A 25,645-nucleotide genomic window follows, 5' to 3' on the forward strand; every position below is an offset into this window, starting at 1 on the left:
CCAGCCAGTCACCCGCCCCACCCCCCTCCCCGACTCGACGACAGCTACCTCCCGTTCCTCGTCTACCTTCCCCTCGCCACTTCACCACACACAGGCTACACAGCAGCAACGTTGAGCATGGACGACGGCGGAGCAGCAGCAGACCTTGCAGTCGAGCACAATGCACACGTGCGGCTGCAGAACGTGCTCGCTGGCTCCGAGGTAGCCCGCGGACCGCGGCGAGGCGGAGGTGGCGGCCGAGGGCTGCGAAGCAGCGGCTTCCTTGGCGGAGGAGGGCGCGATGGCGTACATGAGGGATGGACGGCACGGTTCTGGGCGTTCTTCACCCAGCGATCGTGTGTGGTGGCGCTGATTGCCGCCTCGTTTGTCGCCGTCTACTTTCTCCTTGCGCTCCGCAACCAGCCGGTGTGACAACTCACATGGCCTGGCCTGCCCTGGCCGCCGCTACGCTCGGATTGTGTTCACTGCGCCCGCATGCGAGCGCTGGGCGGTGTCGATGCAGTCGCCGACCCAGTCAGCGACGCACGACGAGCCGTGGATGCCGGCGACGGTGTAGCCGATCTTTCGGCAGCGGAAGTCATTCTGGCCCTGCCATCGCGAGACCGCGTCGCCGTCGCCGTCGCCGTCGCCGTCGCCGTCCGACTCGATCGACTCCGAGTCCGAGTCCGAGATCGAGTCCGAGGATAGCGCAGAGGCAGAGGCAGTCGAGGCGGCGTGTGTTGCGTCGCCGGAGAGTGTGCCGTCGGTAGGCGCGAGAGCGATGCGAGGCTCGTGCGGCTCGCCAGGCGCAACTACAACGACAGCAGGAACTGCCAGAGCATCAAGCGGCTTACTGGACGTCGGCGGGCCAACGGTGTTGGCAAAAAGTCGCCCAAAGAGCCGGCAGCGAGGCATGGTGCATGCTGGGCGCAGGCGCACAGCCGAGCCCGGCTCGGCTCGCGGCTGTGTTCCAAACAGTTTGGCAGCGTTCCGAGCCCAATCCGGGCAAGCCGGCGGCTCACGACACGAGTCGATATGGATGGACATAGGCGCAGCTATATCCTTGAGCACATCGGAGAGGTCGAGCTCGGGGATTGTGGGCCGAATGCTTAATGGCTTGGGCGAGGTGGCCGTGATGATAGCTCCGGGAAGGAGCGGACTCGTGGCCGGCGAATGAATGGCGAGTGACAGTTCGGCAGAAGTGGCGGGAGAATGGAATGTGTCCACCACCCCGCTACTCATCGAGGGCATAGTGTTCTTAGAATTGGGGAAGGAGCTCTTCTGGCTCTCAAGGTACTCGTACTCTGGCTGCTTATCCACCTGTCGGGTCGTGTCCCGTGCGCTTAGCGGCATCGTAGACGTTGGTAATGAGGTTGGAAGTGCTGATGAATGCGGCTCGGCTCATGGAACAGAAAGTTGAGTGTGCCTCGCTCCGCTCTCTCCTACCGCCCAACGCCCATCGCTCCTTTTTTACCTCTCGCCGGTTGTTCTTTCACGAACCATACAGACACCACTCCACACCCCATACCTACCCATCCCCGCAACTCGACTCTCCATCGCCTTGCGATCCATGGCATACACACGACATCTCCGCGGATGATCGGCTCGCTCCATGCCAACAACCTTACCCCGCCCGACAACCTCGATAGCTGTGACCCCTCCTGGCCGGGCCGGTTGTTGCAGGCTGTGGTTTGCAGACCAGAGACCGGAGAGCGCTGTTGTCTTCATTATCGATCGGCGACGCCCACGGTCCCACCAATCCCATCCACATCCGAGTCATCCCATCTCGTTCACTCGTCCTCAGCGACGACGCTTGGACTTGGAAGAGTGCGACCGGCGAGTCTTGCGCGCAGCCTCGTCTTCGTACTGATGCAGACGCCGCTGCAGGCGCTCGACCTGCAGCTTGAGCTTGACCACCTCCTTGATGATCGACTGCGACACCTCTATCCTCGTCCACCATCACACACACACACACGCCACACGCCACACACACATGAGTCGCCTCCTCTCGCCCAGTCCACATCTCCCCATCAACTCCCACCACACCATCGCCCCGCATCGCAGCTCACGCCGCGCAACCACCGGTCATCCATGAATGCCATTAGCTGCAACGGTTGCGACCGTAACGACGGCTGCAACGGCTACGACGGCTACACCGGTTGCCATGACTGCCGTCGACACGCCCGAGTGTCTCTCCCCCCCTCCCCCCCCCTCCCCCCTTCTTCTTCCCAAATCCTAATTTTCAACCGACAGACGTACCTCCGATCTCCTCGCGCGGGAGCGGCGGCGGCGGGCCGTATCCCGGCTGAGGAGGCGCTACCCAAGCCAATTGACAGCCACCCACAAGCCCACAAGGTAAGTACAGTACATGCTCCGCCTCTACATATCGCCAGAGCTGCTTCTATCTTCCTCATGCTCCCCAACTACCCAGCCATGCCCACGCACCGTCCCCACCCCCCCCCCCCCCCCCTCCGCCGCACTCGAATCGTACCGTAACCGCCAGCCGGCGCACCATAGCCATAGCTCGGGGCGTAGCCACGCGGCGGGTAGCCCGGCGGGCCGTAGCCCGGAGCGGGAGGTCCCGGAGCAGGGCCGCCATAGCCGCCACCATACCCACCGCCGTATCCGCCAGCGTCGTAGCCGTAGCGTCCACCGTAGCCGTAGTCACTCATGGTCGTCGCGAGTTAGGTGTCTCTCCTCGCCCTGCCCTCGCCGTTTGTCCGCCAGCACCTCACCATGCCGAGTGCTCATCCGACCCAACTTGCCGGCTCAACCGTCTCGGCCTCACGCTATGGGGCCGATCACAGAGAACACACGAGTGGTATAGCTATGGTGCAGTCCGATGAGGTGTCTCTCCTAACCGCCTCTCATACCACAGCCCATCATGGCCACACACCATCACGACCAACATCTACCCATGGAGACAGGAGCTGGCATGATGTCACCCAGAACAAAGCCAACAGCCCCAGTTACGCCCACCATCCAACGTCCAAAGGTCGACCCTACGCAAGATCATCCGCCTGTAGCTTGTCGTCCATGCCTTCCGAGTCAGCAACCGAGTCAACAACCGAGTCGCCCTGCTTATGCACACGCTCAGCTCTCGGCACAGCTCTCGGCACACTGCTCTCTCTCTCTCTCTCCCATCATGTATCGCCACAAGCTGATGAAGGAAGTCAGACGACGACCACGGGTGTATGCAGCTGTGGCAAGTGCAGTCATGGTGATGTTCCTGTTCATGGTATGTGCTACGCACTCTCCCATACCCCTCCTCCTCCGCCCCCCCCTCCCCCTCCGCCAACCAACCACCCCGTACTCATCACAGTCACCAGGCATCATTCCGATCACACTCTCCTTACGCTGTCGAGCACGTCGGTACTCCGGGCTCGGCCAATTACGCAGTCTGGGTCACAGACGCAGCATCGGGCAAGAGAATCTCGGCATGGCACGATGTGTGGCTCATCCCCTCGGTAGCCACCGCATCGTCGCACGTGGTCAACTTTGTCAATGAGATTCCCAGAGCCACTCGCGCAAAGTATGAGACACAGACAACGGTTGCTGGCAATCCCATTGTTCAAGATCGGAACGACGGCGGCGAGCTGCGGTCGTACACCTACGGCGAAACGTTCTTCAACTACGGCGGCATACCGCAGACGTGGGAAGATCCCAATGTGATGGATGTCGAGTCGGGGGCCGGCGGTGACGGCGATCCGCTTGACGTCATCGAGCTCGGCGCCTCACCCCTGCGGGTCGGTGCTGTTACGCCGATCAAGGTCCTTGGCGCCTTGCCCATGCTCGACCAGGACGAGATCGACTGGAAGGTCATTGCCGTTGCCGTGGACGACCCGGCCGCGAGCCGCTGGCACTCGATCAATGACGTCGAGCCACGACTCATGGCCGGCATCACGGACTGGCTGGTCAACTACAAGACAACCGATGGCAAGCCGAAGAACGTGCTAGGCGCTCCGATTTCTTCCGCGGAGGCCATGGCGCTCATCCACGACTGCCACGCCCAGTGGCGCGCTCTCCGCCGAGGCCATGCCCCGCCGGGCAAGCTCTGGACTGGTGTTCCGTCGTCTGCTGCTCGTGTCCCCTACGCTACTATTCTCGCCGCCGCTGTTCACGCCGCCGAGTCGGCCGGTGATGTCATCGCTGCCGTCCACACTTCCAAGGCTCTTGCCACCGTCACCAAGGGCACCACTGATGAGGGCGTCGTCGATCCACTCACTCTCGCCGACCTCGCTTCACACACTATCATCACTTCGACCCTCGCCGACCTCTGGCCGGCCCTCGTCGTCGTCTCTGAGGAGGACGACCCCGATCCGGACGCCGCAGCCGCCGTCGCCGACCTTCTTGCGGCTGCCACGCCGCGTCCGCTCGACCTGCATCTATTCGACGACCACGATCCGGGGTTTCTCCACGCTGCGCCGCTCGACCGCCTCACGGTCTGGGTTGATCCGCTCGACGCGACCAAAGAGTTCACCGAGGACCTCCTCGAGTACGTTACCGTCATGGTCACCGTTGCTGACGCCGGCCGCCCTGTCGCCGCCTGCATCCACCAGGTCTTTGCCGACTCGGCCGCGCCCGACCAACCGCATGTCACCTCGGCCGCCTCGCGCGCCTCGCGCACCGTCTGGGCTCTTTCCGGTGCCGCCACGCCCGGCGGCCATGCCGAGTCGGTCCTCTCGCCGCAGCCGCGGGTCATCGTCTCGCGCTCGCACCCTGGCCAGCTCACCGAACCTCTCGACGCGCTCCACGCCTCCAAGATTGCCGCCGGCGGTTCCGGCTTCAAGGCCCTCGCCGTATGGGACGGCCATGCCGACATCTACCTCCACCGCACCGCCATCAAGCTCTGGGACATTGCCGCGCCCGATGCTCTCTTTACCCTCAATGACGGCACCTTTATCGGATGGTCCGGCGCCCGCTTTGACTACAGCGAGCCCGACGCGTACCTCACTCACAACGGTGTCTTGGCCTCGTTTGCCCCCACCAAGCGCCTCCTTGCCGCTCTCGATGGCATTGAGCCCGGCAGTGCCAAGTCCCACCCCAAGTCCTGATCAAATCTCCTTCTCTGTCGTTATCAGCAGTATCAAACAAGCTGGCACTAGCTCATCAGCCAGTTTGCCGTTGTCAGCGAGGTGACGTACTCTGAACGGCCCATGCCGCCCGAGTGACACCGCCAGCCACACGTTTCCCGCACAACCGCCACGTGAGTGGCATTCAGCTACAACCGTCACCACGCCACGCCACCCGTCACAGCCACCACCCATGCCCGACTGGTGGGAGGAGCGACTCAAGCAGCGTAGGGGATCCAAACAGACTCGAGGCAGTCGGCCTGCCCACGGCTCTGGTCGGCCTGGCTCACCCTCGCCTGGTGCCACACCCGCACCCGCCAGCTCTCCCTCGCCCTCGCCCCACCGCTCTGCCCGCCGCCGTCGTTCCATACTTGTTCCGGCCACCCCGGCCCGGAAGCGCTCATTTGCTGCGGGTGCTGCTTCATTGGCGGCGGCGGCTACCGCTGCGAGATCGTCTTCAAGATCAGTGCGCAAGTCGCGCTCACGCCATGCCTCCGCCTCCTCCTCGTCGTCATCGTCGTCATCGTCGTCATCGACGTCAAACTCAGACTCGGCATGCTCGCGCCACGACTCGGACTCTACCCCAGCTTCCGACTCCAACTCGACGTGGTCGTCGTCGGCTGCATCAACTCGCTGCAACTCGCGCTCGCTCGACAAGTACAAGCTGAAGAAGACGCGATTCTCCAAGGCCAAGGCCAAGGCCAAGGCCAAGTCCAAGTCCAAGGCCAAGGCCAAGTCCAAGGTCCCCAAGCCGCCGGATCAGGGCGGGGCGTCTGACGACACTCCGTCATCAGTCTCGCTCGACGCCGACATCTCCGATCCAGACTTTCTCTACTCGTCCAACTCGTCCGGCCTTGCGGTCGGCCTCCCGCCGCTCTCCGACTCGGAGTGGGCGTCGCGGACGCAGGAGATCGAAGAGTTCCGCGCACGTATGCGCGCCGCCAAAGCCGGGGCTAAGGTTTCTGAACTCGGCGAGACCAACATCACCATCCTTGCCGGCTGGTCCTCGGTCAACGGCCTACTCTCGAAAAGTGTCTCGTTCGGCGAGGCCATGCTCGAGGCCGCAGAAGCTGCCCGCCGCGCCCGCGCTGCCTGGCTGGCCTCGCTCGAGGAGCTGGCCCAGGAAGCAACCGGCCCTCTCTCGGCCGTGCTCGGTGACCTTGGTGCTGGCCTCGCCACCGCTGTCGACAAGTACATGCATCTCGATGTGAAGACCAACAAGCGGCTGCGCGCCCTCGAGGAGCACTTTTTGGCGCCGCTGGCAGAGACTCACGCGGCCTCGGTCTCGGTCTTTGCCTCGTGGAATGAGTCGTACATCACAAACGACACTGCCCACCTCGACGAGGTGCTCGAGCGCAAGGCGCTCGTCGATGAGGCGGCGGCCATCACCCGCGAGCAAGGCAACGCCTCGTTCCTTATATCCGGCCGAGACTTTGCGCTCAAGCAAGTCCGCCAGTTTCACGCCACTGCCAACTCGTGGCGTGACTTTCGCGTCGAAGCGTCGCGCGGCATGAACCTTGCCCTCCGCTCCATCTTCTCTGACTCGCTCGGCCTCCTCGCCTTTGCCGACAAGATCGCCGTCGCCGAAGCCTCGTCGCTCATCTCCAAGCTGAAGCCGCTCTCGCCGACCCTCCTTCGTCTCAAGCTCCTTTCTCCCACCCTCCCTGCCAAGACCCGTGCACTGCTTGACGCCACAGCCGCCGCCTCGGTCACCGTTGACGCCGTCCCGGAATCGGCGCTTTGGTCCGCCGACGCGCTCGCCGAGCGCCTCGAGGCCGCCGCTGCCGCCACAGCTCTCGCTGCGCCGCCCACCGCCCACTTTTTGCCCACCTTTCACTCAGATGACGGAAGCGCCACCTCGGACATCCCGCAGCTCTCTGTCTTGGTCTCGTCGTCTGATCTCGCGCCGCCGCGTCCCTCGCCGCTCAACCGGACCTTCCACGGCATTCGCCGCGAGAACTCACTTCCGGACGCATCCGGCTTCAATGGCTCGAGCGCCTCGCTCGCCTTTAGCCGCGAAGACTCGATGGCCTCGGTGTCGCGACAGGGCTCGGGCATGTTTGCGCGTGGCTCGCCGTCACCCAAGGACTCGATCCTGCGCCGGGCGCTCGGCGGCGCGCACGCGCTCAAGCTCCAGGCAACTGCCACGTCGCTGGCGTCGTCGACCATTGCAAATCTCCGCTCGGCGTCGCGGGCGCGGCTCCTTGGCCGCTCCGACTCGAACGCCTCCATCATCATTCAGCGTGAGTTCCAGGCCCATGTCCGCTCGCGTGCTGCGATGTTTTGCAGCGCTTCTTCCGTCGCTGGCGAACGCTACAAACCTTCCGCGCCGTCGTCGAGCGCGTTGTGCAACGTGCACGCGGCATGATCACGCTCCCGGCAGCGCTGCCGTACTGGCACGACCCGTACGACCACTCCAACTGCTCGGTCACCTTCAACGGCCTCGAGCTCGAGCTCCTCATCCGCAAGCTCACCCAGCCATTTGCCACTCACACCGAGCTCCTGCATGTCTTCCTCACCACCCACACTCTCTTTGTGGCGCCCGACAAGCTCTTTGACCTCCTCGTCCTCCGCTTTACATCTCAGCCAAAGAACCTGACCGCCGCCGCCCTCGCCTCGTTCAAGGCCCACACCCGCGACGCCCTTCAGACTGCCGTCCTCCACTTTATCGATGCCTGGGTCCACTTTTCGTCGAGCCACCTCCTCACCACGCGAACTGGCCCCGTCATCTGCGACTGGTTGGGTGGCATTTCTCCATCGAGCGAGGTCGCGCCCGAGGTCGCTGCCATCGCCTCGGACCTCGCTGCCAAGCTCACCAAAGTGCCCAAACGCCCGCCTCTGTCGCTGGCGACCGCCAACTCGAGCACTCGGCGTCAGTTGCGCGGCTCACCAACTTTCCCGACTCGATTCTCCTAACGAGCAAGCCGATCTCGGTACTCGACGTCGAGCGGGTCCATGCACTCGAGCTCGCCCGCCAGCTATGCCTCCTTGACTGGGCGCCCCTCGCACGGCTCCAGCCGCGTGAGCTCCTTGCACAGGGCTGGTCCAAGGCCAGCGCGGCGAGCAACTCGCCCAACGTCCTTGCTCTCATCGAGCGATTCAATCTTGTGTCCGAGTGGGCGGCGACGGAGATACTGCTCTCGCCGACGCCGCAGGAACGGGCGGTCAAGATCTGCCTCCTCGTCGACGTGGCGACCAACTGCCTCGCGCTGGCGAATTTTTCCTCGCTCATGGCCATCATTTCAGCGCTCGAGTCTGCGGCCATCTCACGGCTCAAGTTTACCTTTGAGCTTGTGCCGGAGGACTACCTCATGCAGTTCAAGGTGCTCAAGGAGGTCATGTCGATGAACCACAACTACCTCAACTACCGCGACAAGCTCAAGGCGACCGAGCCGCCGGCGGTGCCGTACATGGGTGTCTTCCTCGCCGACCTCGTGTTCATTGACGACGGCAATCCCGACACGCTCCTCCGGTCGTCGCCGCTCATCAACGTCGAGAAGCACCGCATGACAACCTCGGTCATCGACACCATCCTCCGTTGCGCCTCGGTCCCGTACGCGCTCTACCAGGTGCCGCCCATCCAGGCATACCTCCTCCGCGACAACTTGCCGCGGCTCGACGAGAACCAGCAGTACAAGCGGTCACTCGCGCTCGAGCCGCGGTCGGCGACCGCCAAATCGGTCGGCTCGCGCCGGCGCCGCATCAAGTACACCCCGCAGCGCGGGAACCAGCGGCCCGAGTTTGACGCCGGCGACGACGCTCAGCTCATCGATGACCTGCTCCGTCACATGGAGCGCCGCACCGTGGCCAAGGGCGAGCACATTGTCCGCGTCGGCGAGACCGGCCGCTCCATGTTCTTCCTCGTCGACGGTGTCGTCGAGGTTGAGCTCCCCGACGGCCGCTCGTTCCTCTGCAACCAGGGCGCGTTCTTTGGCGAAATCGCCATGTTCCTCGACCAGCCGCGCTCGGCCTCCATTCGCGCCCACTCGGCCGCCACCATTCTTGTCCTCACACGCGAGGTCTGCGATGACGTCATGTCTGCATACCCCGAGCTCCAGTTCAAGTTCCAGCGACTCGGCGAGGAACGGCTCCGCGCCGACGAAGCCGGGTCTGACTCGTCCAACTCAAAGCTCCGCAAGTGGATGCGCAAGATTGCCGTCTCGGCCACCGAACGCGCCATCAACTACACTTTTCCCACAGAGTGATGCTACCGCGGCTGCAACTGCCCGTCCGCCGCCGCGGCCTTGAGCTGCGGGATGAGCTCAAGCATCTCCTCGGTCATGCCCAGCAGCTGAGGGTCGACCACCTCGCTGTCGACCTCGTCGCCGCGGAGCTCGAGCACGTCCTTGATGGCGCGGTAGTCGGCCTCGGCGGCGTCGAGGTTCTCGACCGTTGCCGCATCTGACGCCGCCCGCAGCGCCGTGTACAGCCGCCCGCGCATGTGCCGCGCCGTCACGTAGTTGCCGAGCGCCTCGTTGTCGACCTTGAGGCTTGCCGCGTCGAGCGCGCCTGGCTCGCGGCTCTCGGCCGATCCGGGTGTTGCTCCATGTGCCACCGCAATGTAAAGCGTGAGCGAAGCAATTGCCTTGACCGCCACCTCGTTGAGCCGCTGCGTGGTGTGCACCGCTCGCCCGTCGCGCACCGCAGCCGCCTTGGCATCGTAGATGCCGACCAGCGCCGACGCCACCTCGTACGAGAGCTGGAGCCAGGCAGCGTAAAAGTGGGCATAGTTGAGCTCTTTCATGACCGGATCGAGCGCGTTGACCTTGCGCTTGAGGAGCTTTGTCCGGATCGAGTCGTCGTCTGCAACCGGGCGAGGACCTCGTACAACCGGCCCTTGTGAATGAGCGCCTCCACGTGCTTGCTCACGTACCCGTCGAGTACAAAGGTGCTCAGCGCAGCCTCGACCGCCCGAAGGCCGATGAGGAATGCCGGCTGCGCAGCCTTGAATCCAGCAACCGGTGTGAGGTCAAGCCCGCTCAGCACGCTTGCGTCCTCACCGCTGGCTGCCAGCTGCGGGAAGAGGTCAACGGTCTGGTACTCACCGTCGGTGGAACTCGCCCACGCCGCGAGCAGATCGCCTACCAGCGAGGCGGCCGCGATGTAGATGTCGCCGCGGGCCTCAATGCCGGCCTCGGTCCCGGGTCCAGCGGCCTCGGTCCGCTTGCACATGATGTCGGCAGAGTCGAGGAGCGCCCGCGCGGTGGCAAACCCGCCGCGAGTCGCGTAGTAGCCCGCGAGCTTGGTCGCGTTGGCCACCCACGCCCACGGCTCGCCCGGCAAGCCGCCGTCGCCGACGGCCGCGATCTGCCTCTCGAGCGTGACCCGGCAGCACTGGGCCGACTCGTCAACTCGCCCGGCAGCCGCCGCCACCTGTGCCAGTACAAACAGGGAGGTGGTGTGCAGGTGCTCGAGGAAGCGGCTCGCGGCGGAGCCGTCGTCGTCGTCGGTCACACCGGGAATGACCGACGGCGGCGGCCGCGCCATTTGCTGGTACAGCTCGATGGCTGCTGTCAGATGCTCCTCCGAAGCCTCGACCTCACTGCGATTGGCATACAGCACCGCCAACGAGTTGTGAGCATCAAGCGCAGCCAACGGCGAGATGTCGGTGAGACCGTTCTCCAGCGCCTGCAGCAGCTTCTGCTCGCCCTCGCTCCGCTCTTCGGTCGCCAGATAGTTGAGCCCCAGCCGATACCCGAGATAAGCCTCCCACTCGATGGCGCCCCTGCCCTTTGCATCGGACACAGCCTCGCCACCACCATCATGACCACCATCGCCGACTCTGTCCGCAGCACTGTCCCCACTCGCAGCGAGTGCGGCCTCAAGATGGCTCCGGGCGGCATACTTGGAGTCGAAGCACCGTTCGACTGGGTCCTCGGCAGCCTCGAGGGCGTCGACCGTCTTGACTAGCTCCACTCGTTCGCTTGCTGTTGCCATGACGCTGCTCTTGGGAGGTCAATGAGTGTGGTGTATGTCTCCGACTCCCCGACCGGGTCGCCTCGCTCACCGCCGGCTGCTTTGGGACGCTTTGCTCAGTCCTTTGCCGCAAAGGTGCTCCGATCTAGGCTGCACTGACTCTTGATGCTCTCCTCCGAAATGGGTGGCTATGTGGTTGCTTTTCGTGTGCTGTGTGGGGGGGGCAAGGGGCCGGGTGCTTGTTGGAGTGCGCGGTGAGCGGCAAGGCGAGGGGTGGCCCTGTCGTGTATCTCTACGTGTACCTCGGTAAATATTTTTGCACGTGTGAGTAGGGGTACGCCACGCTGTACGCGCACCTGCGTACCCCACACACCGGCTTACCCGCCCCGTCCATCCGCTACCAGCTGCCGCTCGCAGACTTGCGTCGTATCCGTCTCCCGCAGGCATGTACCGCTATTGTTTCAGCGCCAACATCTCTCGCTAGAGCTCCCTGGTGGACTAATTCCGCGCGTCACTACTGTCTCCTGCTCGTGTCGCTCATGGCCATCTTCCGGGATCGCCATCCCGCCCACACGCTACCTCATAGCCGTCGCACACACACACACAAATACAGACGCAAACACACACACACACCTTACCATTTCTATTTCTCCCTCTTGCAGACTTTTCCGCACGATCACGAGTGTACTCAATTATGGTCCGGCCCGATCATGCTGGGTGGCTGACCGAGGGACACAATGACGTCGAGTTCACGTCAGCATGCCCGACAAGGCACGTCACCGCGAGTGAGCAGACCAACTAACGGGAGAGAGCGTGGGTAGACCCGACTCAGAGACATACGCAAGTGGTTGTGTGTGAGGGTATGAAGCTCGATTCGCTCGCCAGGGCCGCAGTCTCGCTCGGCGGCGAAGACAGGGACCTGCCGTCATCGCACATGGTCCACAGGAAGGCTGGGAAGAGCGGCAAGGCCAGGAAGAGCGTGAAGAGCGGAGAGGGTGGGAAGGGCAGGCGGCAGCAACAGCAGCAGCAGCAGCAGCAACAACAACAACGGGCTACAACAGCAAGGGTGGTTGTTCCCGCGGCTTCATCGACGACATCGGCGTCATCGGCATCCATCGCGTCGACAGCCCCGGCGGCGTTCCCGGCGGCTGCCTCTAGCTCCGAGTCGAGCCGGCGCGCGGAGCGGCGCGGCGGAAACGGACGTGGGCGGGTTAAGCGCGAGGTCGAGTGCGAGCCGTATGGGCCGGTGGGGCGCGGGGCTAGTGGCGATGGCGACGATGAGCAGCGGCATGACGATGGGGCCGAGAGCGGCGGCGGCGCCAATGAGACCGCCAAGGGAGGTTCCGACGGGGCGTCGCTGCGGCGGGCTATGGAGGAGCTGAAGGAGCTGGAAGACTCGGTCCACAACATCAAGGACTTGACAGAGGCACAGCGGGCGCGTCGGCGGAAGATCCAGAACCGGATCGCAGCGCATCGTCTGCGTGTGCGGAAAAAGGGCCGCATCGCGCAGCTCGAGGTGGAGAACTCGACGTATCGCGACCGCATCCGCGAGTTGGAGGCCATCATCATTGCCGAGTCGCGCGAAGGCCAGGTGACCTCGCTCAAGCAGCACATCGACGACCAGGCTGCTCGAATCACCCTTCTGGAGACCTCGCTCGGGGTCGGGAGCCGTGGCGGCGGCGCAGCAGACACGGCGCCTCCCGCCACCGATCTCGCCGCCGACCTCGCCAAGGCCCGGATCCGGGTGACTGAGCTTGAGGCGCTCGTCGCGCACCAGGCGCTCACCATCCGCAAACTGGAGAAGGACGCCAAGTCGGCACAGTTGTGATAGACGGGAAGTTTATGAGCTCAAGCGATGCGGCTAGGAGCGGGACGCCTCCTTGGCGGCCTTGTACTTTGCCGAGAGGAGCGACATGAGCTCGCCGTGTGAAGCGTCAGGATTGGATTGCTTGACCTGTGCGTAGTTGGCCTTGACAAAGTCAGCAAACGGGTTGGCGGCGCGGGCGGACTTTTGCAGGGCGAGAACGCCCGAACACTTGCCACAGCGCTGGCTGGCGACGTTGATCGACTTGGAGTGGCGGCCGTAGATAAAGCCGCAGCCGGTGCACTCGTACTTGAACTTGTACGTGATGGCGTACGAGTGGCAAGTCGTGATGTGCAGGTCGTGAAAGGCGGCCTCGGCGGCGCGGGCCCAAGCCTTGAACACCTTGCCGTGCGGCGGCTTGGACACGTGGTTGACGAGCCAGGCTGCAGCGTGGCACATCTCGTGGCAGAGCGTGTTGCGCAGCCGCTCGACGCGATCAAGAACCTTGCACGAGAGCTCGATGTGAGCCGAGTACTCGGTCCCGCGCCGCCGCATGATCGTCCGCCCGGCGGTCTTGGTCAGCCGCGGCGCCCAGATCAGCTCCATGTCTGCTGGCAGCAGCGAGTCAAACGCCTTGGCGTTGAACTCGGCGTAAAAAGTACGAGAAAGCTCTTCGCGCTGCCGCTTGAACGCCGCCATTGACATCGGCTTGGCCGGCGCGCGCTTGACCGGCGCGCACTTGACCGGCGATGGCGAGAGTGACGGCAACCGCGGCGCCGGCGAGGCCGATGGCGACGACTGGTACGAGTAGCCGCCGCGGTCGAGTGCCGGCTCTCGTCGTCCGACCCGAGCAGCTGCGAGTACTCGCTCATGTCCGAGGTGTTGACCACAAAGCTGCGAGTACTCGCTCATGTCCGAGGTGTTGACCACAAATCCGTCGAGCGACGAGTCAAGATCGGCGCGCAGACTCTGCCGCAGGCTCTGAGTCCGAGTTCGAGTCCGAGTCCGAGTCCGAGTCCGAGTCCGAGTCCGAGTCGATGATGCGGCGCTTGGGGCGGCAGGGTCGGCGGGTGGGGACTAGGTCGATGCTGTCGTCGTTATCAAAGGCGTATGCATCGACCGCGGGTGGAGAGGGTGGCGAATCGGGCCGAACGACGGTTGGAATGTTGGCCTCGGCCGATTCGGCGAGTGTGCTGTCGGACGTGATGCTGGCGTCGATACTGGCGTCGATACTGGCGTCGATACTGGCGTCGATACTGGCGTCGATACTGGCGTCGATACTGGCGTCAGAGCTAACGTCGAGTGCGTTACAAGGCGTGACGCTGGCGTCGACTGGGCCATCAGGTGTGACACTGGTGTCTGCACTGACGTCGAGTGCGTCATCAACTCCGCCATCAAACCCGCCATCAAACCCGCCATCAAGCGTGACGCTCACGTCAAGCCCGCCATCGAGCGCATCACTGGCGTCAAGCCCGCCATCAAGCGTGACGCTCACGTCAAGCCCGCCATCGAGCGCATCACTGGCGTCAAGCCCGCCATCAGACACGCCGGCCATACACTCACCGTCACACCGGTCGCCGCCTACTCTCCCGCCCTCGGCACCATCGTCAAATGAGAGCCTCCGCTCCGTCTTGGGCAAAGCCTCGAGCTTGTTGAGATCAAAGTCGGCAAGCGCATACCGCTACCACCCATCCACATCAAGTCACCACACATGAGTATACGGCCAGACACACGTCGAGTGGTGGCGTTGGGGGGGGAGAGAGAGAGAAGAAAAAAATTAGTCAAACGCCGGGAGAAACCGAGTGGCCGCCAACTCTGGCGCCAAATGGCTCAACACGTACTGTCACCCTTGGCGTGAGCGTATAGCGCTCGGGCCGGGCTGGTGTGGAGACCACCAGCACGTCAGCATTCTCCTTGACACTTGCCGCCTTGCTCATCCCTCCTAGAGGGGTCATCCACCCGTACTTGAGCGCTGTCGCCATGAACCGCTCGGGGCTGCTCATCGTAGGCCTGTCGGACGTTGAGTGGTCGCCGTCTGGCTCGCCAGACACCCGATGCCCCCTTCACCGCCATCACTTGGCCACAATGAACCAGCCGCTAACCCGCTACCACACCTTGACCCGCATCAGCTTCCCCTCGAATCCAACACCACTCAAATGCCGCATCAATAGCCAGCTCATGCTGTACATGGCACCAACACGCATCGTCGCATCATCGCATCATCACTCCTGCATCAACATGCATCAGCTCACATCAACATTCGGAGCAACGGCTACGCCTCCCTCGCCGCTGACGAGGTCTCAGCTCATAGCAATTGCAGTAGTCCCTGCTTCCTCCCCCCCCGTGTCATGATACAGGCGCATGATGCGCGGCCTATTCTTTTCGAGGCAGAATGATGGCCATCACTGCTTGTGCCGCCGTTCCGGAACCGGAAGTGGGCAACCCACGCGGAGCAGGTGGCGGAATACGTGCGACATCTGACTCTGGCTGACCTCGAGTGATGCGAGCCATGCGAGGGCGCACCGATGAATGGATTTCTGAGAAAGGGCCAGAGGAGCAACATCATGCCGTCGGCTATGTCTCTGCTGTGCCGCGTATCCGTGTGCTGCGTGGGCGGCGAAAGCGAGCCGCGGGCAAGGTGGCATCAAGGCAGGCACCTCGCGATCACGGCCGTGATCACAGCCGTGATCGCGCGGCTGCTGAACACAGCCGGCGGGAGGCCGCGAGCAGGCGAGCGAGCAAAGGTTGGCAAGGGTGCAACACTGCACGTGTGGGCAAGGCGTCAGGGAGAAGGAGACCAGCGTGGCACGGGCCGGCAAGCATGAGCGAGACCCCGCACAGGCCGGTGACCAAGGGCGCGTCCATGACTGCGCTGTTGGAGCAGCAGCGGCAAAAGGCCGCACGTCGTGGTGGTGGTGTTGCAGACGGTGGTGATCACGGCCACGGGAATGGCCACCCTTCCCAAGCCCCCATGGCAAGCCTTGGCGTGGAACAGCTGCAGAACATGCGCTCACTCTCGCTCCCACACTCTCTCAAAGAGACTGGTACGTTTTTTCTTGTGGTTCCCTTGCCCATACCCCCCCCTTCCCCGTCTCCGCCCTTTGCCTGTCGCTCGCCGAATACGCGTGGGTTCAACTCGCTCGGAAAGCTTCGGCCTTCCCACCTCTGCCCCCACCTCCACCACCCCCACATTGCCCTCCCCCATCACCTCATACTCACCGTCCAACCCTCAACTGTGCTTGTGCTTGCTTGTCCTGCTCTCTCCTCCTCCGCGTCACCCTCCTCCGCCCGCCACTCCTGCCGCGTCACCGCCGTCCTGCCTCTCTTCGCTCCTTGTTCAACCAATCATGGCACTTTTTGTCGCCTTTCACCACAGGCCCGATGAACGCGTCGCTGAAGACGCGGGCCCTGGGTCAGTATCGCCGCCTCATGCGGCAGAACAAGATCAAGAAGCAGTACCAGAACGCGTGGGATGTGTCGGAGCTCATGGGCGTCTCGCTGTACATGGCGCTTGAGCTCGCACGCGACCGCATCATGGCCGAGGAAGACGCCTCGCGGGTGCTGACCCGCCAGGAGCTTGTTACGCTCCACACTCTGGTCTCAGACGCCGTTGCCGCGTTTGTGAGCGAGACTGTGCGCGAGGTCGAGGCCCGCGCCGCCCACCGCGCCGCTCGCCGCGCCCGCCGCATCGCGGCTGTCGAGGCCAAGGCATTGGCTGCTACCTCGGGCGCGAGCCACGATTCGGCCACCGCACACAGCCTCGACCCGTCAGCACACGACTTGGCGGCGTCGCCGGACTCGGTCGGCTCGCCGGGCCCGCGCCGCCGCCGCCACCGCCGGGAGCCCGGGACCAGCGACCGCCGACGTGCCCCGCTCCGGGTCCAGTCGTCGCAGTCGCTCTCGGCCGACTCGGACGACTACTCGCCGGAACGGCCCACCCCCACCCGGCAGTTCAAGTCGTCGGCCGAGCTCGAAACAAAGCACGCGCGCTCCGCAGCCTCGCGCGCCCGTGCCGAGGACCAGGCCTTGAGCGAGGAGTCGGCCCAGCTCTCCGACTCGTGTGACTCGGGCTCTTCGTCGTCAACCATCACTTCGCCGTCTCGCGAGGAGGACTCCGGCAGCTCAGACAGCTACAGCAAGGGTGGTGTCTGCCCGCTGCCGGCCGGCGACGCCACCTCAACCTCGTCGTCGAGTCCGACGTACGGCTCGGGCTACTCGGGCTACTCAGACTACTCGGACTACTCGTCCGAGTATGACTCGGATGGCGAGTCCAGCACCGCAACTGGCGCCGGCCCGCTCCGCCCGGTCTACGGACCCGACGCCCTGCGCTCGCCTGCAGCCGCCAAGCTTGTCTTTGCTGGTGACGAACTGCGCGAGGTGCTTGTCAACGCCGTTGACGAATGGGAGCCCGAGCCCGACGGCTCGGCCATGCCCGTGCAGGTCGCCGGCGCGCGGACGCAGGGCTCGCGCTCGCATCTGGAGGACACTTTCCTCTGCACGCCATTCCTGGAGGCGCTGTGCCTGGGCGAGAGCGTGCCGGAGACTGCCCACGCCGAGCCTACCTTCCTGGCCTCGATCTTTGACGGCCACAACGGCGCATACGCCTCCGAGTACGCCGTCTCGCAGCTCTTCCTCCCCATCGGCAACGCGCTCGCCTCGCGCAGCAGCCTTGCCGGCGCCGAGCTCGACAACAGCGAGCTCGGCGCCGTGGTCACACTCGCCTGCCTCGACGTCGACGCCACCTTTAACGCCAAGGCCACCCGCGAGTCGCTCAACGACGGCTCAACCGCGCTCATTGTCCTCCTCCGCGGCAAAAAGCTCTTTGTAGCCAACGTCGGCGACTCGCATGCGGTCGTCTCGGACGCCGGCACCGCCCACCTCCTCTCGTCCATGCATTCGCCCAAGCGGCCCGACGAGGAAGAGCGCATCATCAACTCTGGCGGCTCAGTCGTTTGGTTCGGGACGTGGCGCGTCAACGGCTCTCTCGCCGTCTCGCGCTCAATCGGCGACCCACAGTACCAGGACATCGTCATCCCCAATCCCGAGTTTGCAACCTACGACGTTCTGGACTCGTACGAGTTTGTCCTTCTCGCCTCGGACGGCGTGTGGGACGTCTTCCCTCACCAGGACGCCGTTGACTTTGTCCGCTCACGGCTCCTCGCCGGCGCCTCGCCCGGCGCCGTCATCGACGCCCTCCTCGACGAGGCTGTCCACGCCCGCAGCTCGCCCGACAACGCCACTGCCGTCCTTCTCGTCCTCCGCACCCCCGTCGACGACCCGCCGTCGCCGGCCTCAGCCGCGCCACCGCTCCTTGTCAAGCACTCCTCCAACCTCGCCATCGTACCCTCGTCTCCCCTGGTGGCCTCGCCCAACTCGGCAGGCGCCGCCTTTCACAGCAAGTCGCCGCCCGCCGTCACTTGCAACGTCATTGCGCCCTCTTCCCCACTCGTCCGCAAGTCCTCTTCTGAGAGCATCTCCCGCACGAGTCCAGCAAGTGCTGCATCATGACGGCCCCGCCTCCTCCTCCCACACCCAATGATATGGAGTAGACTAGCCATTGCAAGGATCGAGTGGGGTGCAGTGTAGAGAGTATTCAACAAGATGTGACAAAGAGGCCGAAAAACCTGCCATCGACTCGTTTGCAGTTCCCTCTCCGCCCCAACACCCGCACTCGCCGTCCGAATCATTGGCCAGCTGGCAGACCAGTCGCCACCACTACCGCACAACACCCCACCACCCCGCCCGAAACCAACACCTCGGGAGGGAGGTACCCACCACCACCACCCACCACCACCACCCACCCACCACCACCACCACCCACCACCGCCACCACTACCGCATACACACACCCATGTCGTCCTTCTCCATTGTTTCCGTCTCGCTCTCGGACGACCTGTCCACCCCGCCCGAGTCCGAGTCGTCGCTCACCCTGGTACGCCCGCACACGCCCACGCCCATGCCCACACCCATGCCAATGCTGCACGAGGGGGGGGGGTACCCATGGGGGGAAACGGGGGGAGGGTGCAGCATGGGTGCTATGGTGGGGCTGTTTGGCAGCAGTCTGCCTGCCCACACCGTCCGCTCTGCCGGCCTGTGGCGGGAGGGAGGGGGAAGAGGGGAAGAAGGGGGGGTGCGTGGGGGGTGGGGGGTGACTGACTGGGAAAAATTTGTTGGGTGCTGGCTTGCCGACTGGCTCGGGCCTTGCCTCTCGCCTGCCGACCGCATGGGATCGATGGCCTACTGCCTGGTGCCAACACGACTGCGTCGCAACCACAGCTCGAGTACCCCATATGCCGCAAGTGCTGCATCTCGCGGGAGGAGCGAGTGACACACAAGGAGGCTATCAAGCGGCAGCGGCGGATCCGCGCACTTCGTGCGGGCCAGCCTGACCCGTATCCACCCAAGGACGGCAAGTGCGCGTGCTGGGCAAGGCGATGCCCGGCCGAGTGCGTCGTGTGGGACTGCTGCCGCCCGGCACCCGCAACCGCCAAGCCGCAGATCCGGTCGGCGGCCAAGCGCAAGCCGGTCCACGACGAGTGCTCCTACTCGCCGGAGCCGCTCTCCTACTCGTCGTCGTCGACCGAGTGGGAACTCTTCCACGACCTGCGCAAGGCAGGCGGCAAGAGCACCGCGCGCACCTACAAGTCGTCGCGTTCCAGGCCATGATCGCCGCCGCCATTTATCGTCGTCGCCGGCGTACGCATCCATCCTCGCAGAGTAAAGCCCCCGCTGCAACCGCTGCTCCATCGCTCCTCTCTCACTCTCTGGCGCTCGGCAGCCGTATGCACCGCACCTCGTTGCCCATCCGCAGCTCAATGTCGGTGACCCGGGCCGAGATCGTCGACCCGCCGAGGAGCCACGGCTTGCTCCGGTCGATCCCACCGTCGTCAGCCCTGTCGTCCACATCACACACAGCAACTGAGCTGTGAATCAGCCGCTCGCTGTAGTACCGCCGCAGACCGTACGCAGTCATGGCGCGGTCGACGGCGTCAATGAGTGCGCCCACCATCGCCGCACACTCGCTCTCCAGGCCCACCACCGCAAACAGCCGTGAGCCGTCGTCATTGGCCACAAAGCCGAGTTCGTCGAGGACAAGAACAACGTCAAACGGCCCGACTCCTGCCCTGGCCACCATCTTCTCCACCACCCGCGTCAGCGGCTCCTTGTCCAGCCGCCGGATGGGGAAGACCCGCGAGAGCGAGACGTGCATCGCCTCCACCGCCCGCCACCGCCCGCCACCGCCCCCGCAGGACGAGTCACAGCGTGCATTGAGCTCGTGGGCCACGCCCGCCACACGGGCTGCGTCCTCGCTCCGCAGCCGCAACCGTATGCTCACATGTGTGGCCCACGCTCCGTCGACATGGCCAAACTGTCGCCCGCGCCCGTCGCGCTCGCTCCCACGCTTCCGGCTCGTCGCAAACTGCGCTGGCAGAGGAGGCAGCGCCCATCCCGTCGTCGATCCCGCCGTCTCGCCGCCGCCTCTGCTACCACTCGCCCCACTCGGGCCGGCCATGTGCCCACCAGCCACACGTGGAGACGTTGAATGGCCGGCGGCAGACGATGGCGAGCGATCTTCCGCAGTTGACGGTGGAGGCGGGGGCGGCGACGGAGACGATGACGACGATGACGACGATGATGACGATGACGACCTGTTGTACGAGGCAAACAGCGCGTCCATGGCTCTCGCTCGCGCCAGCACGCTTCTCTTCGGCTCAATCGGAGAGAGGCGTGCGCCGCTTCGGCCTTCACTCCCGCGTCACCACTATGATACAGTTTATGGGCTCGCCAGCACTGCGCTACGGCTGGTATCCCATGATCTTGCGATACGCGGCCTCTTCCTTCCACGTGAGGCGGTCCTTGGACCAATCGGCCGACGAGGTGCGCTTGGTGAACCGCCGCCGCGGCTGGTAGCCCTTGAACACCAGCTCGAGGTCGCATCCGATGACGTGCTCGGTGAAGATCGAGTCCGGATCGAGCCCGGTCTGCCGCTCCAGCGCCGCCGCCAGATTGTCCGACTGCGCCCACGTCGGGATCGGTCCAAGCTCGGGACCCTCATCGTCCGAGTCGTCGTTGTCAGAAGGCGCGCGAAGGCCCGAGATGTCGACCGAGGTGAATTCGGCTGGGGCCTTGGCCACAGCCTTGGCCGGCGCAGCCGCCGGTGCTGCTGACGAAGCCGTTGTCGAATTGCCGCCGCCCGACAGCCGCTCGACCTCTTCATCCTTGGCCGCCAGCTGGGCTTTGAGCCGGTCAAGCTCCTTTTGGAACGCCTCGCGCTCGCGAGTCTTCTCAGCCTCGAGCCGCTCGCGCTCGCGGCGGGCCTCGGCCTCCTTGGCGTCGAGTTCGGCCTGCAGCGCCTTGGCCGCCTCCTCCCGCTTGCGAAGCTCCTGTTGGATCAGCTTCTTCTTACGGGCCTTGGCCTCGGCCCGCGCCCGCGCGTCCGCCCGCGCCTTGGCTTCGGCCCGCGCCTTCTTACGCGCCCGCGCCGCAGCCTCGGCAAGCCGGCTCTCTTCGTCTTCCATCTGCAGCGCTGCCATGCGCGCGGCCACGCGCTTCTTGCGCTCGCGACGCTCGGCAGCTTTCGCCTCGGCCTCGGCGTCGGCAGCAGCCTTGACCGGATCCGCCGGTGCCGCCGGCGCTGCAAATAGCGAAAACGATGTCGACGCCACGCCCGAGGTGTTCGCCACCTGTCGTGACGCCATCACCTCGTCAACCAGTCGCGCCGCCCGCAGCGACTCATCCATCGCGGCGGTAAACGACGCGTCGTTGGCCACAAACGACGACGAGAAAGAAGTCGACGCATCGCCACTCGACCCGCCGCCCGGCGTCATGATCATTGAATTGCCGCCAGCCGGGCCCGGCGTCTTGGACGACTTGACCGCTGTCCGCAGGCTCTTGATCTTGGCCCGGACAAGTGAGAGCCGCGACCGCGCCTTCTCGGTCCCACCCTCACCACTCTCGCCGCCGACCATGCTCTCGTTGCTCTTGCCAACCAGCGGTGACGAGAATGAGACATCGAGCGCCGACGACGTGTCTGCGCTGCGCTCTGCCGCACCCGCGCCCGAGCCCGAGCCCGAGCCCGAGCCCGTGGACGTCGTCGACGAGTTAAGAGAGATGTCGAGCGCAGAGTCGGCGCTGGCAATCGCCTCGGCTGCGTCGCGGACCACAGACTCGGTGCTCGCGTCAACAGCAGGCGCCGCCACCGGTGCAGGATGTGCCGCCGCTGATGGCCGCTCGGGCGAAAACGCGAGCGCCTTTGCCGGCGCCGGCGACGCAACCTCGGACCACGCCGCCATCGCCTGCTGCATCTTGGTCAAGGTCGCGTGACGCTCCGACAACGGCGTGTCGCGCTGCTGGGGTCCAAGCGGCGTCGCGGGTGACGCTGTCAAGTTCATCGACGTGTTCGGCGTGGCAAACATGGCAGAGCTCGAGCTGGCCGAGCTCTCATTGAGCACATCGACCTCGCCCGCCTCTTCGGCCTCTGCCGCCACCTCGGACATCATCGAGTCTGCGACCGACGACCGCATCGAGTCATGCGCATCCTCAAAGACTTCGGTCTCGGCCTCGGCCTCAGCAGCCGCAGCAGCCTCGGCCTCAGCAGCCGCAGCAGCCTCGGCCTCAGCAGCTGCCTTTGCCTCGGCCTCAGCAGCCGCAGCAGCCTCAGCCTCAGCAGCTGCCTTTGCCTCGGCCTCAGCAGCCGCAGCAGCCTCGGCCTCAGCAGCTGCCTTTGCCTCGGCAGCAGCAGCCGCAGCAGCCTCAGCAATACGCTCAGCCTCGGCAGCAGCCTCGGCAGCCACGCGCTCCGCCTCCTCGGCAGCAAGGCGCTCCGCCTCAGCCTCGGCAGCGGCCTTCTCGGCCGCAAGTCGCTCGACCTCGGCCGCAGCAGCCGCAGCCGCAGCCGCAGCCCGTGCCTCGGCCTCGGCCTTGGCCTCGCGCTCCGAAATAGCCCACAGCGCGTCTTCGATCCACTGGTGCAGGCCAGACGCACCCGAGCCGACAGCCTGGGCACCACGGATGAGCGCCAGCTTGGCCTTGGCCACCTTGAGCTTGGCCTCAGCCTCGGCCTGCTCGGCAGCGGCACGCGCCGCCTCGGCCCGCTCCGCCGCCGCCTTCTCGGCTGCTGCCTTTTCGGCCGCAAGCCGCGCCGCTTCAGCCTCCCGCTCCATCTCCGACAGCTTGGCCATGCGTGCCTCGTGCGCGGACGCCTTGAGCGCGCCCAGTACGCCGCCGACACCCATCGCAGCAGAGACCAAGGCGAGGCGGGTCTCGGCGTCTTCAGCGTCCTCGCGCTGGATACGGAGCGTAGCCCGCCCGCTGCTGAGCACGCCTCCAACCGACCGCGCGAGGTCGCGTACGAGGCAACCGACCGCGGCGACACGTGCCTTTTGCTGCCGCTCCCGGACAACGCTGATGGCACCGCTTGCACTGCTGATGGCACCGGCAACCGACCACGCCCCAGCCGCCAGCGCCGCCTTGGCCTCGGCCGCAGCTTCAGCCGCCAGCCGGGCCTCCTCCATTCGAGCCTCCATTGCCAGCCGTGCCTCCTCCATCTTTCGCCGCAGCTTCTCGGCCTTTTCCTCACGCACAGCAACAATGGTTCCCGACGATGCCGCCAAGAGTGAGGCGAAGCACCGAATGCCAGCAGCCATTTCGGCGCCAGTCTTTGCCGCTGCAGCTGCAGACTTGGCCTCGGCCGCACGGACACGGCCGAGCCCGGAACCGGCTCCAACAATCGCCGCGCCGACTCCAGTAGCGAGGCCCGCGAGAGCGGTCTTGGCCTCGTCTGCAGCCGCGACAGCCTTGGCCTCTGCTTCGCGATTTGCGCTCAGCGCCGCGCTCATAGAGCCCAAAAGCTGGCCGAGCGCCTGCGAGCCGGAGCAGAGCGTATCCATCGCGTTGGCCTTGGCAGCAGCCCGCGACGCCTCAATCACACCGCCGACGTCACTCATCAAGCCGCTATAGTGACGCGCGCCAGCGGCGAATGCAGACTTGGCGGCGGCAGTCCGCTGTGTGCGAACACTCTCGCACGCCATCGTCGAGAGGGCGCCTACAAGGCGCGCACCACCGACGAGGCTCGCGACAGCTTCGTTCTTAGCACGAATATCGGCAGCAACCTGGTTCGACGCCGCAATCGACGCGCCGACAGCGCGGGCGCCGGCACGGAGCTTGAAGCACATCAGCGTGACCTGGTCGGCCCGCGAGGCCGCGAGCTCCTCGCGGGCGCTCTCGACAAGTCCGGTTAGCCTGGCCGCTGCCCGGCCTGCAGCACCTGCACCGGTCACTAGAGCGGCCTTGGCCTCGGCGACGTCACGGGCTGTCGTGACATGTGCCGTGACTTTCGAGGCGAGGCCACCGACAAACTGTGCGGCAACCCGAAGTGCTGCCTCGGCCTCGCTCGCCTCCCGCCGGGTGTGCACGATCTGAGCAACAGCGGCAGCTGCCGGCGCAGCTGCATTTGCCGCCTCACGAAGCGCGACCTTGCCGCGGGCAGCCTTGACTGCAGAAACCGATTCGGTCGCCGCGAGCCCGACGACAACCGCGGCGCTGACAAGTGCGGCCTTGGCCTCTGTCACCTTGCTCTCCACTTCCTTGATGTCGGCAGCTGCCTCTGCCGATGTGGCGCGCGTCACCGCATCGCCCTCGATTGACGCCCGCGCCCGCTTGACCGCCACATCGGCATCGAGCCGAGCCTCGGCCTCGTCGTCCTCGGATTCGTGCCCGCCACGCTTCCGCGAAGCCATAGGCGACTCGCCGCGGCCATCAAGCTCGAACTCGGGAAGCGGATCGCCGCAGAAGCCAGAGTCATCTCCAAACGCCACCGAGTCCAACCCAAGAGCGGCCCAGGTGTCGGTATCGCCGGAAACGGCCGGCAAATCCGCCTCGGCATCTGGCTCAGCCTCAGCCTCAGCCTCAGCCTCGGGTGTGAGCGGCTTGCGGCGCTTGGCCCGCCCACGGCCCGAATCCTCCGATACGTCGCCATCGTCGTTGGCCTCGGCTTCGGACAGCTGCTTGCTGGCCGAGTTGGACGAGGCGCGGCTGGAGTTGGCGCGGACGGGAGCCGGCGAGTTTTCCTTGTCATCAGGCATGGCCTCAAAAATGGCCTTGAGGGCCATGGCGGGCTTCTTACGCTTCCTGCTCTCACGAATGGTCTCGCGCTTGATGCGGACCGAGGGCGTCTGCGGGAGGCCGGCCATGTTGCCGCTGTCGCGCGCCGCCAGCCGACCAAAATGCGTTCAAATTTAGTGGCGCCAAAGCCGGCGCGCGCGCGGACAAGACGGGCACAGGCAAGCCAAAGGCACCAGCCACAGAGACAAGAGTGAGTATGGTATGTCGTGTGGGAACAAAGTATATGGGGGGTGGGTATGGGGGTGAGATAGTGGACGTACCTCATGTATGACGCGGTGGCGACCTGAGCAATCTCGGCCAGCCACTCCATGTTCTCCTTGCCCAGGGCGCGGACAGCCTGCAGCTGGGTCTCACAGGCATCCACGAGCGCAGCCTCGGCCCGCCGTACATACGACTCGGCCATTGTGGTGTTGGGCTGGATGGACCCTGGCTGATGAGAGAGAAGAGTGTCCTGACAACCCAAAGTCGTCGTTCTGTTGTGGCCACCGCAAGCCGGCGCGCACTGTCCGCCACCGCACCATTGATCAATCAAACGTCCATTAATCGTCCCCGCACACACCAACCATTAATCATACACCCCACCAACCATTAATCATACACCCCCACCAACCATTAATCATACACCCCCACCAACCATTAATCATACACCCCCACCAACCATTAATCATACACCCCCACCAACCATTAATCATACACCCCCACCAACCATTAATCATACACCCCCACCAACCATTAATCATACACCCCCTCT

The 25,645-nt window shown here is 64.8% G+C and overlaps 10 protein-coding genes across 10 annotated transcripts in view; 7 read left to right on the forward strand and 3 right to left on the reverse strand.

Annotated features, from left to right (window-relative positions):
* Positions 1-91: 91 nt before the first annotated feature.
* Positions 92-411, forward strand: AMSG_09443 (uncharacterized protein; the record flags this gene model as incomplete). Its single annotated transcript, XM_013898841.1, has 2 exons — positions 92-201; positions 295-411. The coding sequence occupies exons 1-2, from the start codon at positions 118-120 to the stop codon at positions 409-411; spliced, it is 201 nt and encodes a 66-aa protein (XP_013754295.1). The 5' UTR covers positions 92-117.
* Positions 412-444: 33 nt separating this feature from the next.
* On the reverse strand, positions 445-2,651 carry AMSG_12264 (uncharacterized protein; the record flags this gene model as incomplete). The annotated part of the gene is made up of 5 exons (XM_013898923.1): positions 445-1,121; positions 1,300-1,374; positions 1,788-1,922; positions 2,239-2,295; positions 2,471-2,651. 5 exons carry the CDS (start codon positions 2,649-2,651, stop codon positions 445-447), a joined length of 1,125 nt encoding a protein of 374 aa, XP_013754377.1.
* Positions 2,652-3,195: 544 nt separating this feature from the next.
* AMSG_09446 (myo inositol monophosphatase) lies at positions 3,196-5,043 on the forward strand (the record flags this gene model as incomplete). The annotated part of the gene is made up of 2 exons (XM_013898842.1): positions 3,196-3,217; positions 3,309-5,043. Coding segments are annotated over 2 exons (1,747 nt in total), but the record flags the coding sequence as incomplete, so codon positions are not given.
* A 563-nt stretch (positions 5,044-5,606) lies between these two features.
* AMSG_09447 (Ralgps2 protein) lies at positions 5,607-9,391 on the forward strand (the record flags this gene model as incomplete). The annotated part of the gene is made up of 4 exons (XM_013898843.1): positions 5,607-5,666; positions 5,710-7,311; positions 7,341-7,871; positions 7,916-9,391. 4 exons carry the CDS (start codon positions 5,607-5,609, stop codon positions 9,254-9,256), a joined length of 3,534 nt encoding a protein of 1,177 aa, XP_013754297.1. The 3' UTR covers positions 9,257-9,391.
* AMSG_09448 (uncharacterized protein) lies at positions 9,127-10,988 on the reverse strand (the record flags this gene model as incomplete). The annotated part of the gene is made up of 2 exons (XM_013898844.1): positions 9,127-9,831; positions 9,873-10,988. 2 exons carry the CDS (start codon positions 10,986-10,988, stop codon positions 9,259-9,261), a joined length of 1,689 nt encoding a protein of 562 aa, XP_013754298.1. The 3' UTR covers positions 9,127-9,258.
* An 841-nt stretch (positions 10,989-11,829) lies between these two features.
* On the forward strand, positions 11,830-12,795 carry AMSG_09449 (uncharacterized protein; the record flags this gene model as incomplete). The annotated part of the gene is made up of 2 exons (XM_013898845.1): positions 11,830-11,962; positions 12,095-12,795. 2 exons carry the CDS (start codon positions 11,830-11,832, stop codon positions 12,793-12,795), a joined length of 834 nt encoding a protein of 277 aa, XP_013754299.1.
* On the reverse strand, positions 12,789-14,774 carry AMSG_09450 (HMG box-containing protein; the record flags this gene model as incomplete). Its single annotated transcript, XM_013898846.1, has 4 exons — positions 12,789-13,602; positions 13,659-13,665; positions 13,740-14,452; positions 14,613-14,774. 4 exons carry the CDS (start codon positions 14,772-14,774, stop codon positions 12,829-12,831), a joined length of 1,656 nt encoding a protein of 551 aa, XP_013754300.1. The 3' UTR covers positions 12,789-12,828.
* A 466-nt stretch (positions 14,775-15,240) lies between these two features.
* AMSG_09451 (protein phosphatase 2C) lies at positions 15,241-18,485 on the forward strand. The gene is made up of 2 exons (XM_013898847.1): positions 15,241-15,815; positions 16,148-18,485. The coding sequence occupies exons 1-2, from the start codon at positions 15,272-15,274 to the stop codon at positions 18,277-18,279; spliced, it is 2,676 nt and encodes an 891-aa protein (XP_013754301.1). The 5' UTR covers positions 15,241-15,271; the 3' UTR covers positions 18,280-18,485.
* Positions 18,486-18,571: 86 nt separating this feature from the next.
* AMSG_09452 (uncharacterized protein) lies at positions 18,572-19,510 on the forward strand. Its single transcript, XM_013898848.1, has 2 exons — positions 18,572-18,703; positions 19,048-19,510. Exons 1-2 carry the CDS (start codon positions 18,623-18,625, stop codon positions 19,435-19,437), a joined length of 471 nt encoding a protein of 156 aa, XP_013754302.1. The 5' UTR covers positions 18,572-18,622; the 3' UTR covers positions 19,438-19,510.
* A 5,369-nt stretch (positions 19,511-24,879) lies between these two features.
* Positions 24,880-25,645, forward strand: part of AMSG_09455 (Ras guanine nucleotide exchange factor A) — a gene marked incomplete at both ends in the record, with an annotated part of 4,309 nt that continues 3,543 nt past the window's right edge. The window contains one exon of the mRNA XM_013898849.1: positions 24,880-24,942. Coding sequence (XP_013754303.1) covers positions 24,880-24,942 — 63 coding nt within the window. The remainder of the gene's footprint in view (positions 24,943-25,645) is intronic.

This window comes from Thecamonas trahens, assembly GCF_000142905.1.
Source record: "Thecamonas trahens ATCC 50062 unplaced genomic scaffold supercont1.50, whole genome shotgun sequence".
NCBI classification, from domain to species: domain Eukaryota; order Apusomonadida; family Apusomonadidae; genus Thecamonas; species Thecamonas trahens.